Below are 18,298 nucleotides of genomic sequence, written 5' to 3'. Positions count from 1 at the left end.
CCTGGAGGTGGGAAGTACAGTACCTGTACTCTGAAGGATGAGTGAAGATGTTACAGTCCTGGAGGTAGGAAGTACAGTGCCTGCACTCTGAAGGATGAGTGAGGGTGTTACAGTACTAGAGGTGGGAAGTACAGTGCCTACACTCTGAAGGATGAGTGAGGATGTTACAGTCCTGAAGATAGGAAGTACAGTGCCTGCACTCTGAAGGATGAGTGAGGATGTTACAGTACTAGAGGTGAGAAGTACAGTGCCTGCACTCTGAAGGATGAGTGAGGATGTTACAGTACTAGAGGTGGGAAGTACAGTGCCTGCACTCTGAAGGAGGGGCGGTGGCTAAAGCTCCCGCTTCACACACGGAGGGCCTGGGTTCGATTCCCGGTGGGTGGAAACATTTCAACACATTTCCTTACACCTGTTGTCCTGTTCACCTAGCAGCAAATAGGTACCTGGGTGTTAATCGACTGGTGTGGGTCGCATCCCGAGGGACAAGATTGAGGACCCCAATGGAAATATTAAGTAAGACAGTCCTCGATGATGCACTGACTTTCTTGGGTTATCCTGGGTGGCTAACCCTCCGGGGTTAAAAATCCGAACGAAATCTTATCTTATTGGCATGCCTCTGGCAAGACAGTGATGGAGTGAATGATGATGAACTTATTTCTTCTTTTTCAGGTCACGCTACCACGCTGGGAAACGGCCAATTTAAAAAACAAATTGTGAAATTATCTGCGTTCAAGATGTAGTATACTATATAGGTGTATAAGTTTAGGTGTATAAATAGATAATTGCTTACCTCTTTGTAGTTCCTGAATCAGAATTGATTTCAGCTCCCAACATCTACGATAGTATGTAGATGTTGGGCCCCACACAGTAGTACATCATTGATGTCAGCTATGGTCTGTGTACCTTGTACATGTACCTGTAGAAATAAAGATATTATTATTATTATTATTATTATTATTTTTATTATTATTATTATTATTATTATTATTATTATTATTTTTTTTTTTTTTTTTTTTTTTTCAACAAGTCGGCCGTCTCCCACCGAGGCAGGGTGACCCAAAAAAAGAAAGAAAATCCCCAAAAAGAAAATACTTTCATCATCATTCAACACTTTCACCACACTCGCACATTATCACTGTTTTTGCAGAGGTGCTCAGAATACAACAGTCTAGAAGCATACACATATAAAGATACACAACATATCCCTCCAAACTGCCAATATCCCAAACCCCTCCTTTAAAGTGCAGGCATTGTACTTCCCATTTCCAGGACTCAAGTCCGACTATATGAAAATAACCGGTTTCCCTGAATCCCTTCACTAAATATTACCCTGCTCACACTCCAACAGATCGTCAGATCCCAAGTACCATTCGTCTCCATTCACTCCTATCTAACACGCTCACGCACGCTTGCTGGAAGTCCAAGCCCCTTGCCCACAAAACCTCGTTTACCCCCTCTCTCCAACCCTTTCGAGGACGACCCCTACCCCGCCTTCCTTCCCCTATAGATTTATATGCTTTCCATGTCATTCTACTTTGATCCATTCTCTCTAAATGACCAAACCACCTCAACAACCCCTCTTCTGCCCTCTGACTAATACTTTTATTAACTCCACACCTTCTCCTAATTTCCACACTCCGAATTTTCTGCATAATATTTACACCACACATTGCCCTTAGACAGGACATCTCCACTGCCTCCAACCGTCTCCTCGCTGCTGCATTTACCACCCAAGCTTCACACCCATATAAGAGTGTTAGTACTACTATACTTTCATACATTCCCTTCTTTGCCTCCATAGATAACGTTTTTTGACTCCACATATACCTCAACGCACCACTCACCTTTTTTCCCTCATCAATTCTATGATTAACCTCATCCTTCATAAATCCATCCGCCGACACGTCAACTCCCAAGTATCTGAAAACATTCACTTCTTCCATACTCCTCCTCCCCAATTTGATATCCAATTTTTCTTTATCTAAATCATTTGACACCCTCATCACCTTACTCTTTTCTATGTTCACTTTCAACTTTCTACCTTTACACACATTCCCAAACTCATCCACTAACCTTTGCAATTTTTCTTTAGAATCTCCCATAAGCACAGTATCATCAGCAAAAAGTAACTGTGTCAATTCCCATTTTGAATTTGATTCCCCAAAATTTAATCCCACCCCTCTCCCGAACACCCTAGCATTTACTTCCTTTACAACCCCATCTATAAATATATTAAACAACCATGGTGACATTACACATCCCTGTCTAAGACCTACTTTTACCGGGAAGTAGTCTCCCTCTCTTCTACACACCCTAACCTGAGCCTCACTATCCTCATAAAAACTCTTTACAGCATTTAATAACTTACCACCTATTCCATATACTTGCAACATCTGCCACATTGCTCCTCTATCCACTCTATCATATGCCTTTTCTAAATCCATAAATGCAATAAAAACTTCCCTATCTTTATCTAAATACTGTTCACATATATGCTTCAATGTAAACACCTGATCTACACATCCCCTACCCACTCTGAAACCTCCTTGCTCATCCGCAATCCTACATTCTGTCTTACCTCTAATTCTTTCAATTATAACCCTACCGTACACTTTTCCTGGTATACTCAGTAAGCTTATTCCTCTATAATTTTTACAGTCTCTTTTGTCCCCTTTCCCTTTATATAAAGGGACTATACATGCTCTCCGCCAATCCCTAGGTACCTTCCCCTCTTTCATACATTTATTAAACAAAAGTACCAACCACTCCAACACTATATCCCCCCCTGCTTTTAACATTTCTGTCATGATCCCATCAGTTCCAGCTGCTTTACCCCCTTTCATTTTACGTCATGCCTCACGTACCTCCCCCACACTTACATTCTGCTCTTCTTCACTCCTAAAAGATGGTATACCTCCCTGACCAGTGCATGAAATTACTGCCTCTGTTTCTTCCTTAACATTTAAAAGTTCCTCAAAATATTCTCGCCATCTACCCAATACCTCCATCTCCCCATCTACTAACTCCCCTACTCTGTTTTTAACTGACAAATCCATATTTTCCCTAGGCTTTCTTAACTTGTTTAACTCACTCCAAAATTTTTTCTTATTTTCATTAAAATTTCTTGACAGTGCCTCTCCCACTCTATCATCTGCTCTCCTTTTGCACTCTCTCACCACTCTCTTTACCTTTCTTTTACTCTCCATATACTCTGCTCTTCTTATAACACTTCTGCTTTGTAAAAACCTCTCATAAGCTACCTTTTTCTCTTTTATCACACCCTTTACTTCATCATTCCACCAATCACTCCTCTTTCCTCCTGCCCCCACCCTCCTATAACCACAAACTTCTGCCCCACATTCTAATACTGCATTTTTAAAACTATTCCAACCCTCTTCAACCCCCCCCACTACTCATCTTTGCACTAGCCCACCTTTCTGCCAATAGTCGCTTATATCTCACCCGAACTTCCTCCTCCCTTAGTTTATACACTTTCACCTCCCTCTTACTTGTTGTTGCCACCTTCCTCTTTTCCCATCTACCTCTTACTCTAACTGTAGCTACAACTAAATAATGATCCGATATATCAGTTGCCCCTCTATAAACATGTACATCCTGGAGCCTACCCATCAACCTTTTATCCACCAATACATAATCTAATAAACTACTTTCATTACGTGCTACATCATACCTTGTATATTTATTTATCCTCTTTTTCATAAAATATGTATTACTTATTACCAAATTTCTTTCTACACATAGCTCAATTAAAGGCTCCCCATTTACGTTTACCCCTGGCACCCCAAATTTACCTACTACTCCCTCCATAACATTTTTACCCACTTTAGCATTGAAATCCCCAACCACCATTACTCTCACACTTGATTCAAAACTCCCCACGCATTCACTCAACATTTCCCAAAATCTCTCTCTCTCCTCTACACTTCTCTCTTCTCCAGGTGCATACACGCTTATTATAACCCACTTTTCACATCCAATCTTTATTTTACTCCACATAATCCTTGAATTAATACATTTATAGTCCCTCTTTTCCTGCCATAGCTTATCCTTCAACATTATTGCTACTCCTTCTTTAGCTCTAACTCTATTTGAAACCCCTGACCTAATCCCATTTATTCCTCTCCACTGAAACTCTCCCACCCCCTTCAGCTTTGTTTCACTTGAAGCCAGGACATCCAGCTTCTTCTCATTCATAACATCCACAATCATCTCTTTCTTATCATCTGCACAATATCCACGCACATTCAGACTTCCCACTTTGACAATTTTCTTCTTCTTATTCTTTTTAGTAATCTTTACAGGAAAAGGGGTCACTAGCCCATTGCTCCCGGCATCCTAGTTGACTTTTACAACACGCATGGCTTACGGAGGAAAGATTCTTATTCCACTTCCCCATGGATATAAAAGGAAAATTAATAAGACCAAGAACTATTAAGATAAAATCAAAGAAAACTCAGATGAGTGTGTATAAATAAATGTGTACATGTATGTGTAGTGTGACCTAAGTGTAAGTAGAAGTAGCAAGATGTACCTGTAATCTTGCATATTTATGAGACAGACAAAAGACATCAGCAATCCTACCATCATGTAAAACAATCACAGGCTTTCGTTTTACACTCACTTGGCAGGACGGTAGTACCTCCCTGGGTGGCTGCTGTCTACCAACCTACTACCTATAATTATTATTATTATTATTATTATTATTATTATATGTTTTGGGTGACTTTGGGGAGTTCATAAATTTTTGGGGGCTTTAGTCCCCCCTGGTTCCCTCTTGGCTCCATGCATGTATCATAGTAATTATAGTATTTCGTCTTATCTTCCTTTCCATCAAACATATTTGCAGTGCCTCCTATTTTTTTAAGATAAAATAAAATAGATAAGATATTGTTTAGATTTTTAACCCAGAGGGTTAGTCATGCAGGATAACCCAAGAAAGTCAGTATGTCATCGAGGTGTGATCACCACATTACCTATCATAAAGCACACTTATGTAGCGCATTTTTATTGGAATGCTAATCATATTTATATCCCAGAATTATTAGTACCTGTGTTGAAAGCATCTAAAGTTGTAAAAAAAAATTAATTTGGGTTGATTCCTGCTCAGAAAATTTCCCTCTGTGTCGGAAAGTTGGCCTGGGGGAGTATACCTGGGGTATATCTAGAGAGGGTTTCAGGGGTCAATGCCCCCATGGCCCAGTATGAGATCAGGCCTCATGGTGGATGAGGGTCTGATCAACCAGACTGTTACTGCTGGCTGCATGGATACTAATGTATGAACCACAGCCCAGCTGGTTAGGTACTGACTTTAGGTGCCTGCCCAGTGCCTTCTTGAAGACAGCCAGGGGTCTATTGATAATCCCCCTTATGTATACTGGGAGGCAGTTGAACAGTCTTGGGCCCCTGACACCTAATGTGTTGTCTCTCAGTGCACTCGTCGTGCCCCTGCTTTTCACTGGGGGGACATTGCATCTCCTGCCAAGACTTTTGCTTTTATAGGGGAGCCAGAGTAATGAACAGAGAGTTTAAGGTATGATAAAATATATATGTTATTTATGAGAAGTATTTTTTTTTAACTTCCTTACTTTTCTAGGGCCTCTGTCTACAGCACCTCTGAATTTCCTTAATTCTTGGATCAAGGTGTCGGAGGAAGGTGATCCATTATGGCCAGACATTCAACTGTTTTTCAATGATGCCACTGCAGCCTTTGACAAGGGTGCCTTTAACCCTGCTTTATTTGGATTAGATAAACAGGTTAGTTCCTTGTTGTCTGTCCTTACTGTAATACAGCCTCTCCTTAATTAACGACGGAGCTCCATTCCTAAGACCAAGTTGGTAAACAAATTCATCGCTAAGTAAGGAGTACAGTGGAACCTCAAAAATCGAACTGCTCCCAACTCAACCAATTATGTAAATGTATTTTTGTAAGTGCTTTTATAAGTGTATTTTTGAGGGTCTGAAATGGACTAATCTAATTTACATTATTCCTGATGGGAATAAATTCGTTCGGTAGCGACACTTGAACAGCCTTCTGGACCGAAGAAAGTTCTATATTTGAGGTTCCACTGTATAATATAATGGTAGTGGGTTTGTGTCATCTATCTTTGATATTGTTTTAATGTCACCTTTGCACTATTTATAACATTTTTAGTATATTTTTAAATGTTTATACAGTAGTGTATTATATATTGTAATAAACAGAATAGAGGAAATCAGCTCTAATATACATTATTTAGGTATGCATACTGGTCAGGGAGCCCGTCGTAACTTTGAGTCGTTGGTAAATGAGTACATCACTAAGTGAGGAGAGGCTGTATTTAACAAAGGTGCTTTTAACTCTGCTTTATTTGGATTAGATAAACAGGTTAGATAATCTGGTTAACCCGACTTGGGTCCTGGAGGTGGGAAGTACATTGCCTACACTCTAGAGGGGTTTGGGATATTTGCTGTTTAGAGTGACATTGTATCTGTGCACCTCTGGAAAGACAGTGATAGTGTAAATGATGGTGAAAGTGTTTTCTCTTGGGTCACCCTGCCTCAGCGGGAGACAACCAGTGTGTTAAAAAAAAGCAGGTTAGTTCCTTGTCTGTCATATGCTTTATTGCAGCCCACTACATACCAATTTCTTTATTTCCTTTTCTGTATACAGTGGTACCTCGGGATACGAACCTAATTCATTCCATAAGGCTGTTCGAGTGTCGATCTGTTCGAGTACTGAACGAATTTGTTCCCATAAGGACTAATGTTAAGTAGATTAATCCGTTTCAGACCCCCAAAAATACCCTTATAAAAGCTCTTACAAAAATACACTTGCATAATTGTTCAAGTTCGTATCCTAAGGTACCACTGTATACAGTGGACCCCCGGTTTACGATATTATTTCATTCCAGAAGTATGTTCAGGTGCTAGTACTGAACGAATTTGTTCCCATAAGGAATATTGTGAATTAGATTAGTCCATTTCAGACCCCCAAACATACACATACAAACACACTTACATAAATACACTTACATAATTGGTCGCATTGGGAGGTGATCGTAAAGCGGGGGTCCACAATATGTATTTATAATATGACAACTTCTTTTGAGAACTTCAGCCGGTGACCTACCTTGGTGGGAGATGGCCTGGATTCCAATTAAATAAATTTGTTACTGGTATGTGTGTAATTTTGAATATACGTAATAATGTTTAGTTACATCTGTAGTGTCATAATTTAGTTTTGTCATCAACACTGAATAAATTATAAAACATTTAAGTTTGTAAATACAATATTAGTTTTTGTTAGTTTATTAGTTTTGTAATCCTCATTATACTTTTTTGGTATAATTTAACGACTAGAATTCGAATGTGTATTAATTTGTCATATACAGAAAATATACATTATGAAAAATATAATGGCGCTTAATGGCACATCGTATCGAAGCTCATTTCATACTTTATTATAAAGTGATGGAGATAAAAAAAAAAAATTCGTATATGCATCGTATTTTGAGCAAAAAAAGTTTATATGACGTGTAATGTGATTTCATGAGTGTAAATAAAATTTTAGCCTTCAGAGCTGTTTTTTACTTTTGTTTTCTAATTTCATTTGGTAAGAACAGTCCAGAACGTTTAATATTTTTTTCTTTGACACCGGCCGCCTTCCACTGAGGTAAAGTGACTCAAAAAAGAGGAAACTCATTTACCATCACTTAGTCAGTTCCCTAATATATGTCTTCGAAGGGTTTTTGGGTGTACATAAAGTGAATAAAATTTACACTTGCTGAAGTGAGGGTCTTTTGATACCATCAAGGGGGGCTCTTAATCCAAGGAATTGGTCTTACTCTCCCCTTCCTTGGGTCGTATAGCACCTCCCAGACACTAAATGACCCCCATGGGTTTAGTGCTTCCCCATAAATATAATAACACATGCTGAAAGCATTCTTTTCTAGTTTACCTGGAGTTTACCTGGAGAGGGTTTCGGGGGTCAACGCCCCCCACGGCTCGGTCTGAGACCAGACCTTGTGGTAGATCAGGGTCCGATCAACAAGGCTGTTACTGCTGGCTGATGTCAGTACATATGTTGGCCGTCAGGTATGCAGAGAGATGGAACAGGTGTTCTAATTTCTCATACAACATTAAAACTCATACCCACAAAGCTTCTACTAACTTAATAAGATAAGTTGGAAGACATAAACTATCCAGGAAGATACTATTCTGTATTACTATTATGCTATCATGAGTGAGATACAAAGGTATCTTTAATACAGTGTTTGTACAGGTACAGGTAGGTTCAACTTGATACAGTGTTTGTACAGGTACAGGTAGGTTCAACTTGATACATTGTTTATACAGGTACAGGTAGGTTCAACATGATACATTGTTTATACAGGTAGGTTCAACACAATACATTGTTTATACAGGTAGGTTCAACACAATACATTGTTTATACTGGTAGGTTCAACACAATACATTGTTCATACAGGTACAGGTAGGTTCATCAGGATGGATCCAGGCCCGGGTGTTCTCTGTGCGGTGACCTGGCGTTGTTTATACAGAAATGGGTGACACTTGAGTGCATATTGAAAGCCCATGGTTATGCAGAGTAATTTGGGTAAGCTTAAGTGTGGAGTCACCCTTACAGTGGAAAAGTTGTAAAAATAGTCTGATTTCAATGATATTTTTTTCATAAGTTAAGAAGGTGGTCAGACATCTATACTTAAAGTTTCATGAAGTTTGCTTAAAAATAAAGACTACAGGCATATTGTTGTTCATGGTTATAAGGAATGTTTTACACTTGTAAGACTGCTGGTCTTCTCTCTCTTTCTCTCTCTCTCTCCTCGTGAATATGTAAGATGGTTCAATGTTAAATTTCCGTTTATGTTCAGTATACACTTATCTTCACTTGTTTGTTTCATAAAAGCTCTTCAATTTGTAATTGGCAACCTGAGTTAAGATTGCACCAGAGGGGCCATGACCTTGTTAGCAAATATTAAGATACACTTTTTTTAACACACCGGCCATCTCCTACCAAGGCAGAGTGACCCAAAAAAAGAAGAAAATTATAAAGAACAAAGAGGCACAGTACTGTGACTGGAACAATACACAAATAACCTCACATAGGAGAAAGAAGCTTATGATGTTTTGGTCCAACTTTGACCATTTACAACTCTGTGTACAGTGGACCCCCGCATAACGATCACCTCCGAATGCGACCAATTATGTAAGTGTATTTGTGTAAGTGCGTTTGTACGTGTATGTTTGGGGGTCTGAAATGGATTAATCTACTTCACAATATTCCTTATGGGAACAAATTCGGTCAGTACTGGCACCTGAACATACTTCTGGAGTGAAAAATTATCGTTAACCGGGGGTCCACTGTATTAGTGTGACCTATGTAACTTGTATAATACACGAAGTGTCTTAGTGTGACTTGTCAATAAGCTTCTTTCTCCTATGTGTGGCTTATTTATGTAAAACTATCTTTTTTGATGAAGGAATTAAGTCTAAAGTGCCATGTCATTTCCTTGCAGATATTTCACGAGTACCTGGGTGAAATATATGGAAGAGATGGGTTCACCATCAGACCTATCCTCCTGCAGCCAAAGAGCAGAGGAACCATCTCTCTGAAGTCCACAAATGTTCACGATCAACCCATTATTGATCCAAAGTTTCTTTCACATCCAGATGATGTTAGAACCCTTGCTAAAGGTGAGTCAAAATCACTCCCTACATTTAGTGAAGTTGTATAATTACTGTATAGGTTGATGAAGAACCACTGTAATGACTACACTGAACAACCACTGTAATGACTACACTGAACAACCACTGTAATGACTACACTGAACAACCACTGTAATGACTACACTGAACAACCACTGTAATGACTACACTGAACAACCACTGTAATGACTACACTGAACAACCACTGTAATGACTACACTGAACAACCACTGTAATGACTACACTGAACAACCACTGTAATGACTACACTGCGAACAACAGCCAGTCCTGGAGTTTACCTGGAGAGAGTTCTGGGGGTCAACGCCCCCGTGGCCCGGTCTGTGACCAGGCCTCCTGGTGGATCAGAGCCTGATCAACCAGGCTGTTGCTGCTGGCTGCACGCAAACCAACGTACGAGCCACAGCCCGGCTGGTCAGGAACTAGATATTAACCAGTATATGTTAGTGCAAAATGTAGCTTATCATGAAGGCTGATTAGGGAAGAGACGATACCAAAATCAGTTTAAGGCTAATATCAAAAACAAGAAAATTAACCAATACGTACTGATACCAGATAAAGTCAGTACCTAACTAGCCTGGCTAGGGCTTATATGTCAGTTTGTGTGTAGCCAACAGTAAACAGCTTGGTTGATCAGGACCTGATCCACCATGAGGCCTGGTCATGGACTGGGCCATGGGGGCATTGACCCCTGGAACACCCTTCAGATATACCCCAGGTAAAAGGCTGGTTGATCAGGCCCTGATCCACCACAAAGCCTGGTCATGGACCAGGCTGAGGGGACACTGACCCCCAGAGCACCCTCCAGGTATACAGCAGGTATACCAAAAGTAGTTGATGACAGTGCTTTCACACATGCCTAGTACCTAGCTTTGGCAGACAGATTTTTTGCTAGCTATGTTTAATATAAGTTTGTTTTTCTGTTATAGGGATAAAATTTGCTGTGGCACTGGGCAACACCTCGACCTTTGTCAACATCTTCGGAGCCAAGTTCTACGATAAGGTAAAATAATATTCATCTGTGACCTTCAGATTTAAAGTTACTTGAAAGTTTTTCAAAAAAAAAAAAAGAATATGTGCCTCAGTTTCCAAATTTATTATAAAATTGCCAATTTTATTATATTATTTAGAAATTTATTATAAAATTCCCAAATCTATTATAAAATTTCTGAATTTATTGTAAAATTTCCAAATTTATTGTAAAATTTCCAAATTTATTGTAAAATTTCCAGATTTATTGTATAATTTTCAAATTTGTTATATAATTTCCAAATTTGTTGTAAAATTTTCAAATTTATTATAAAATTTATGATTTACTATCAATACACATAAAATATATCTTCATAAAAGGACATGTAGTATCAATGCATCTCTGGCAAGACAGCGATGAAGTGAATGATGGCAAAGGTGTTTTCTTTTTCGGGTCACCGTGCCTCGGTGGGAGACGGCCATGTGTAAAAAAAAAGTTTTTATACTGCATATAGAAGATAACCTTAAAAATAATTAACGATGTACGGGAATGAATTAAGCATTTTTTTCTGTATGCCGCCAGCCTGTCCCTGGCTGCACCCATGAGATATATGGAAGCGATGCCTACTTTGCTTGCTATGCTCAACACATGTCTACCTCCTTCTACCATCTTACGGGTGGCTGCAAGATGGCACCGGCATCAGATCCTTATAGCGTGGTGGACCATCGACTCAGGTAAGTGAGGAACATACAGGTGAGTAGAGGAATTTTATTGAGATGTTTTGCCTCTGGAAGAGGATTTTTATAGTTACTGAAGAAGCTTGTTGCAATAAAGTTCCTCTCTCTGCAGTTGTTGCAATAAAGTTCCTCTCTCTGCAGTTGTTGCAATAAAGTTCCTCTCTCTGCAGTTGTTGCAATAAAGTTCCTCTCTCTGCAGTTGTTGCAATAAAGTTCCTCTCTCTGCAGTTGTTGCAATAAAGTTCCTCTCTCTGCAGTTGTTGCAATAAAGTTCCTCTCTCTGCAGTTGTTGCAGTAAAGTTCCTCTCTCTGCAGTTGTTGCAGTAAAGTTCCTCTCTCTGCAGTTGTTGCAATAAAGTTCCTCTCTCTGCAGTTGTTGCAATAAAGTTCCTCTCTCTGCAGTTGTTGCAATAAAGTTCCTCTCTCTGCAGTTGTTGCAATAAAGTTCCTCTCTCTGCAGTTGTTGCAATAAAGTTCCTCTCTCTGCAGTTGTTGCAGTAAAGTTCCTCTCTCTGCAGTTGTTGCAGTAAAGTTCCTCTCTCTGCAGTTGTTGCAATAAAGTTCCTCTCTCTGCAGTTGTTGCAATAAAGTTCCTCTCTCTGCAGTTGTTGCAATAAAGTTCCTCTCTCTGCAGTTGTTGCAATAAAGTTCCTCTCTCTGCAATTGTATCTTTCTCACAATCTCTCTTTAGCATTTAGTATTGTGTGTTTATGTGTGTGAGTGTTTGTGTTTGTGTGCTCCCCTATTTGTGGTTGCATTGGTTGAGTCACCACTCCTGGCCTCACCTCCTCACTGGTCGTTACTTGGTCACTCTTCCTGCTGCATTAGCTTTATCATACCTCTTCTTAAGTGTGTGTGTGTGTGTGTGTGTGTGTGTGTGTGTGTGTGTGTGTGTGTGTGTGTGTGTACTCACCTAGTTGAAGTTGCAGGGGTCGAGTCCAAGCTCCTGGCCCCGCCTCTTCACTGGTCGCTACTAGGTCACTTTCCCTGAACCATGAGGTTTATCGTACCTCTGCTTAAAGCTATGTATGGATCCTGCCTCCACTACATTGCTTCCCAAACTCTTCCACTTCCTGACTACTCTGTGGCTGAAGAAATACTTCCTAACATCCCTGTGATTCATCTGTGTCTTCAGCTTCCAACTGTGTCCCCATGTTGTTGTGTCCAGTCTCTGGAACATCCTGTCTTTGTCCACCTTGTCAATTCCTCCCAGTATTTTGTAAGTCGTTATCATGTCCCCCCTATCTCTCATGTCCTCCAGTGTCGTCAGGCTGATTTCCCTAAACCTCTCCTCGTAGGACATACCTCTTAGCTCTGGGACTAGTCTTGTCTAGTTTCTTTACATGCTTGGCTAGGTGTGGGTTCCAAACTGGTGCCGCATACTCCAATATGGGCCTAACGTACACGGTGTACAGGGTCCTGAACGATTCCTTTTTAAGATGTCGGAATGCTGTTCTGAGGTTTGCCAGGCGCCCAAATGCTGCAGCAGTTATTTGGTTGATGTACGCTTCAGGAGATGTGCCTGGTGTTATACTCACCCTGAGATCTTTTTCCTTGAGTGAGGTTTGTAGTCTCTGACCCCCTAGACTGTACTCCGTCTGTGGTCTTCTTTGCCCATCCCCAATCTTCATGACTTTGCACTTGGTGGGATTGAACTCCAGGAGCCAATTGCTGGACCAGGTCTGCAGCTTGTCCAGATCCCTTTGTAGTTCTGCCTGGTCTTCGATCAAATGAATTCTTCTCATCAACTTCATGTCATCTGCAAACAGGGACACCTCGGAGTTTATTCCTTCCGTCATGTCGTTCACAAATACCAGAAACAGCACTGGTCCTATGACTGACCCCTGTGGGACCCCGCTGGTCACAGGTGCCCACTCTGACACCTCGCCACGTACCATTACTCGCTGCTGTCTTCCTGACAAGTATTCCCTGATCCATTGTAGTGCCTTCCCTGTTATCCCTGCTTGGTCCTCCAGTTTTTGCACTAATCTCTTGTGTGGTACTGTGTCAAATGCCTTCTTGCAGTCCAAGAAAATGCAATCTGCCCACCCCTCTCTCTCTTGTCTTACTGCTGTCACCTTGTCATAGAACTCCGGTAGGTTTGTGACACAGGATTTCCCATCCCTGAAACCATGTTGGCTGCTGTTGATGAGATCATTCCTTTCTAGGTGTTCCACCACTCTTCTCCTGACAATCTTCTCCATGACTTTGCATACTATACATGTCAGTGACACTGGTCTGTAGTTTAGTGCTTCATGTCTGTCTCCTTTTTTAAAGATTGGGACTACATTTGCTGTCCTCCATGCCACAGGCAATCTCCCTGTTTCGATAGATGTATTGAATATTGTTGTTAGGGGTACACATAGCGCCTCTGCTCCCTCTCTCAGGACCCATGGAGAGATGTTATCTGGCCCCATTGCCTTTGAGGTATCTAGCTCGCTCAGAAGCCTCTTCACTTCTTCCTGTGTGTGTGTGTGTGTGTGTGTGTGTGTGTGTGTGTGTGTGTGTGTGTGTGTGTGTGTGTGTGTGTGTGTGTGTGTGTGTGTGTGTGTGTGTGTGTGTGTGTGTGTGTGTGTGTGTGTGTGTGTGTGTGTGTGTGTGTGTATGTGTGTATGTGTGCATACTCACCTATATGTGGTTGCAGGGGTTGAGTCATAGGGTGTGTGTGTATTTATATATTTATTTATTATTTCTTTCTTTATTTATTTGGGCCGCTCATTATTAATAATTTTAAACCATTTATTTACGACAGGGTGCGTGGGGTGAGTAGACTACGTGTGGTGGATGCCTCTATCATGCCTTTCGTCACCTCAGGTAATACTAATGCTCCCACTATTATGATTGCTGAGAAGGCCAGTGACATGATCAAGCAAGAGTGGAAGATTGCGGAAAAGTTCCGTACATAACTAACACTAGAACCGCTGCCAAGGCTTGGTGTCACACACAGCAAGAAATGCAGGAGACTTCAAGCAACTTTATCCTTTATCTTATAAAATAGTACAACAGCCAGACAGACCTCAGCTCAAGATGCAACAATATGGAGAAATTTGAAAGTACGAAACCTGCAATACTACTGTTAGGACAATTCACGTCTAACTCACAATTTAAGGAGGCAGCTGGAGGATGCTTTGTTACATCCTAGAAAGTAAGTTTATTTAGGTACAGGTACATATAAGTACAATTATCATACATAGTGTAAATTAGTTATAACCCAAAAAAGTCAGACAAATTCACTTATGTATTTCCATTGGGGTCCTTGACATTATCTAACCTCATCAGGAAAGGCTGATGCAACTAATCTGTCTTGGTTTCATTGAGCAATATTGAAAAAACCTAGCAGACCATGTGAGGGATAATTACATACAGCCTCTCTTCACATAGCGATGTGCTCATTTACCAACGACTTGGACTTATGACAGGCTTTGTGACCAGTATACATACCTAAATAATGTATATTAGAGCTGATTTCCTCTATTCTCTTTATTTCAATATACAGTACACTACTGTATAAATATTTAAAAATATACCAGAAATTTTATAAACAGTGCAAAAGTGACATTAAAACAATATCAAAGATGGTTGATACAAACCCACTACCATTATAGTATGCTCCTCACTTAGCAACAAATTCGTTTACCAACGTGGTCTTCGGAATGGAACTCTGTTGTTAAGCGGGGAGAGGCTGTATACAATATCTAACCACAGTTATCGTGCCATTCAAAAGAGTAAGGGAATTTAAATGACAAAGCTGAAATCAGCATATAAATTCAGGTAATGCTGAAGTCCAAAACAATGGTTTATGAAAAATATCAAAGGTCAACCACTCTTATCTTGTCTAGATTTATGTAGTTATTGCGTGTTGGGATTAGTCTGTCCGAATTGCCCCGGCATGATAGTGGCTTTCTTTGTACTTAGCAAACCAAAATTTTAATTACACATTGTAATCTTTACAAAGAAATAAAATCTTTATTCTTTTTATTCTTTATCTCCATTTTTTCAGTTAACCAAGTTATAAAACCCATGTCCAGTTTTAAATTGTTACAGTAAAATGCAACAGATATAAAAAAGCAATTTTCTGCATAAAATGTCTGACCTAATAAAGGTTTTATGCACTTTCACAATTATCTAACCAATGTAACCTTCATCAGTTTTATATCTTAAGTGACCCTTAACACATCCAGTTCATTCTTGGTATTGGCCAAAATATCCAGTGTAATATAATATAATAATAAAATCTAATAATAATAATATCTTTATTTACTACCAGTACATGTACAAGGTATACAGACCATAGCTGACATCAATGACATACAGTGGACCCCCGGTTAATGATATTTTTTCACTCCAGAAGTATGTTCAGGTGCCAGTACTGACCGAATTTGTTCCCATAAGAAATATTGTGAAGTAGATTAGTCCATTTCAGACCCCCAAACATACACGTATAAACGCACTTACATAAATACACTTACATAATTGGTCACATTTGGAGGTAATCGTTATGCGGGGGTCCACTGTACTAATATATAGAAAGTCACTTGTTATGCTGAGTATTTCCCGCAAATTAGGTCAGTTTTGTCCCAGGATGCGACCCACACCAGTCTACTAACACCCAGGTACCCATTTTACTGATGGGTGAACAGAGACAACTGGTGTAAGGAAACACATCCAGTGTTTCTACCCCATTATTTTTTCTAGCATGGATTATTTTAATGTTAGCCACAGATATTTTGAAAACACAATTCTTCACAAATCTTCCACAAGAAGAAGTCGAAAGATGTGACATCAGGGAAGTATGTGGGACATTTCATGGTGCCATTTTGCCTAGTTTATTTGCCAAGGAACTTGATGTTACAATAATTATGCTAGTGTATGCAGAGAATTGCCTCTTCATATGACTCACGAAATTGTAATGACATGATTGCAAACAAACCATACCACGGGCGGGATTTGAACCCGCGGTCAGAGAGTTCAAATCCCACCTGTGGTATGGTTTGTTTGCAATCGTGTCATTACGATTTCGTGAGTCATGTTGACGGCAGTGAGGGGACTTGAGCTAGAGTTCGTCACGGCCATGCTAGCTGGAGATTTGTCTGTAAAAACTTGCATTTGTGGTCACAGTGGTGCCTATGCTAACCTTCCTATGGTGTAGAAATATACCTAGTTGGACGAATCTTTTTGTGGCTAGCTGGTCCAGTGGCTAACGCGATGGTCTGGAGTTTTGAGACTCTCTGACCGCGGGTTCAAATCCCGCCCATGGTATGGTTTGCCTCTTCATATGTTTTAATACATTGTATAATGTTATGTCAGCACTATAGTGTGTCTGCAGTTTCTTTGAATCCCCTTTATAAATGTTACCTTGCCCACACTCCAACAGCATGTCAAGTCATATACACATCTTCATTCACTCTCCTCTAACATGCTCACACAAGCCTGCAGGATGCTCAAGCCTCTAGCACTCAAAAGCCTCCTTTAATCCCCTCCCTTCAGCTCTTCCTGGGATGATCCATACTCTTCCTTCCCTCCACTCTGGATTTATCTCCCCATCCTCCTTCGTTATTCCTAAATTCCCAAATCACCTCAACAACCCCATAATCAACCCTCTGACTTATACCTTTGGTAACCCCACATCATCTTAGCAAAGTGTAAAACTTGTATGGGTCCTAGAGTTTTTTTTTTATTACAGATCTTGTAAACATAGCGACTGAAAATAAAGAATCTAAATCTAAATCCCTGGTTTGTCTGGTAAGGAGATAGCAAGTACAGTACATGTACATGGAAGGAGTTCTGAGGGTCAATGCCCCCATGGCCTGGTCCACGGCAAGGCCTTGTGGTGGATCAGGACCTCATCAACCAGGCTGTTATTGCTGGCCACATGAAAATCAATTTAGGAACCAAGGTACCAAGTTTAGGTGCCTGTCCAGCTCCCTCTCGAAGACAGCCAGGGGTCTTGAAGACAGCCAGGGATTTTAAAGACAGTCAGGGGTCTTGAAGACAGCCAGGGGTCTTGAAGACAGCCAGGGATCTTGAAGACAGTCAGGGGTCTTGAAGACAGCCAAGGATTTTAAAGACAGTCAGGGGTCTTGAAGACAGTCAGGGGTCTTGAAGACAGCCAGGGATCTTAAAGACAGCCAGGGGTCTTGAAGACAGCCAGGGATCTTAAAGACAGCCAGGGGTCTTGAAGACAGCCAGGGGTTTTGAAGACAGCTAGGGGTCTTGAAGACAGCCAGGGGTCTATTGGTAATCCCCCTTATGCATTCTGGGAGGCAGTTGAACAGTCTTGGGCCCCTGACACATGTAACCTCCTCATGGATGGTTCCTTGATGTTGGTGAGGGGTTCTTCATGCTGGTGAGAGGTTCTTGATGGTGGTGAAGGGTTCTTGATGGTGGTGAAGGGTTCTTGATGGTGGTGAAGGGTTCTTGATGATGGTGAGGGGTTCTTGGTGGTGAAGGGTTCTTGATGGTGGTGAGGGGTTCTTGATGGTGGTGAAGGGTTCTTGATGGTGGTGAAGGGTTCTTGATGGTGGTGAAGGGTTCTTGATTGTGGTGAGGGGTTCTTGATGGTGGTGAAGGGTTCTTGATGGTGGTGAGGGGTTCTTGATGGTGGTGAAGGGTTCTTGATGATGGTGAAAGGTTCTTGATGATGGTGAGGGGTTCTTGATGGTGGTGAGGGGTTCTTGATGGTGGTGAAGGGTTCTTGATGGTGGTGAAGGGTTCTTGATGATGGTGAAGGGTTCTTGATGATGGTGAGGGGTTCTTGATTGTGGAGAGGGGTTCTTGATGGTGGTGAGGGGTTCTTGATGGTGGTGAAGGGTTCTTGATGGTGGTGAAGGGTTCTTGATGGTGGTGA

The 18,298-nt window shown here is 40.8% G+C and overlaps 1 protein-coding gene across 5 annotated transcripts in view; it reads left to right on the top strand.

Moving 5' to 3' along the window:
- Positions 1–15,699, top strand: part of LOC128691783 (glucose dehydrogenase [FAD, quinone]) — a 64,231-nt gene extending 48,532 nt beyond the window's left edge. For all 5 annotated transcript variants that reach the window (XM_070100880.1, XM_070100883.1, XM_070100885.1 and 2 more), the window contains 5 exons: positions 5,618–5,778; positions 9,537–9,714; positions 10,674–10,747; positions 11,297–11,448; positions 14,204–15,699. In XM_070100880.1, coding sequence (XP_069956981.1) covers positions 5,618–5,778; positions 9,537–9,714; positions 10,674–10,747; positions 11,297–11,448; positions 14,204–14,357 — 719 coding nt within the window. In that variant the 3' untranslated portion in view covers positions 14,358–15,699. The remainder of the gene's footprint in view (positions 1–5,617; positions 5,779–9,536; positions 9,715–10,673; positions 10,748–11,296; positions 11,449–14,203) is intronic.
- Positions 15,700–18,298: the final 2,599 nt, after the last annotated feature.

The sequence above is a fragment of the Cherax quadricarinatus genome, chromosome 75 (genome assembly GCF_038502225.1).
Source record: "Cherax quadricarinatus isolate ZL_2023a chromosome 75, ASM3850222v1, whole genome shotgun sequence".
Classification (NCBI taxonomy): domain Eukaryota; kingdom Metazoa; phylum Arthropoda; class Malacostraca; order Decapoda; family Parastacidae; genus Cherax; species Cherax quadricarinatus.
Note: the sequence above shows the minus strand (reverse complement) of the source record. Positions and strands in the feature narration are given on the sequence as shown.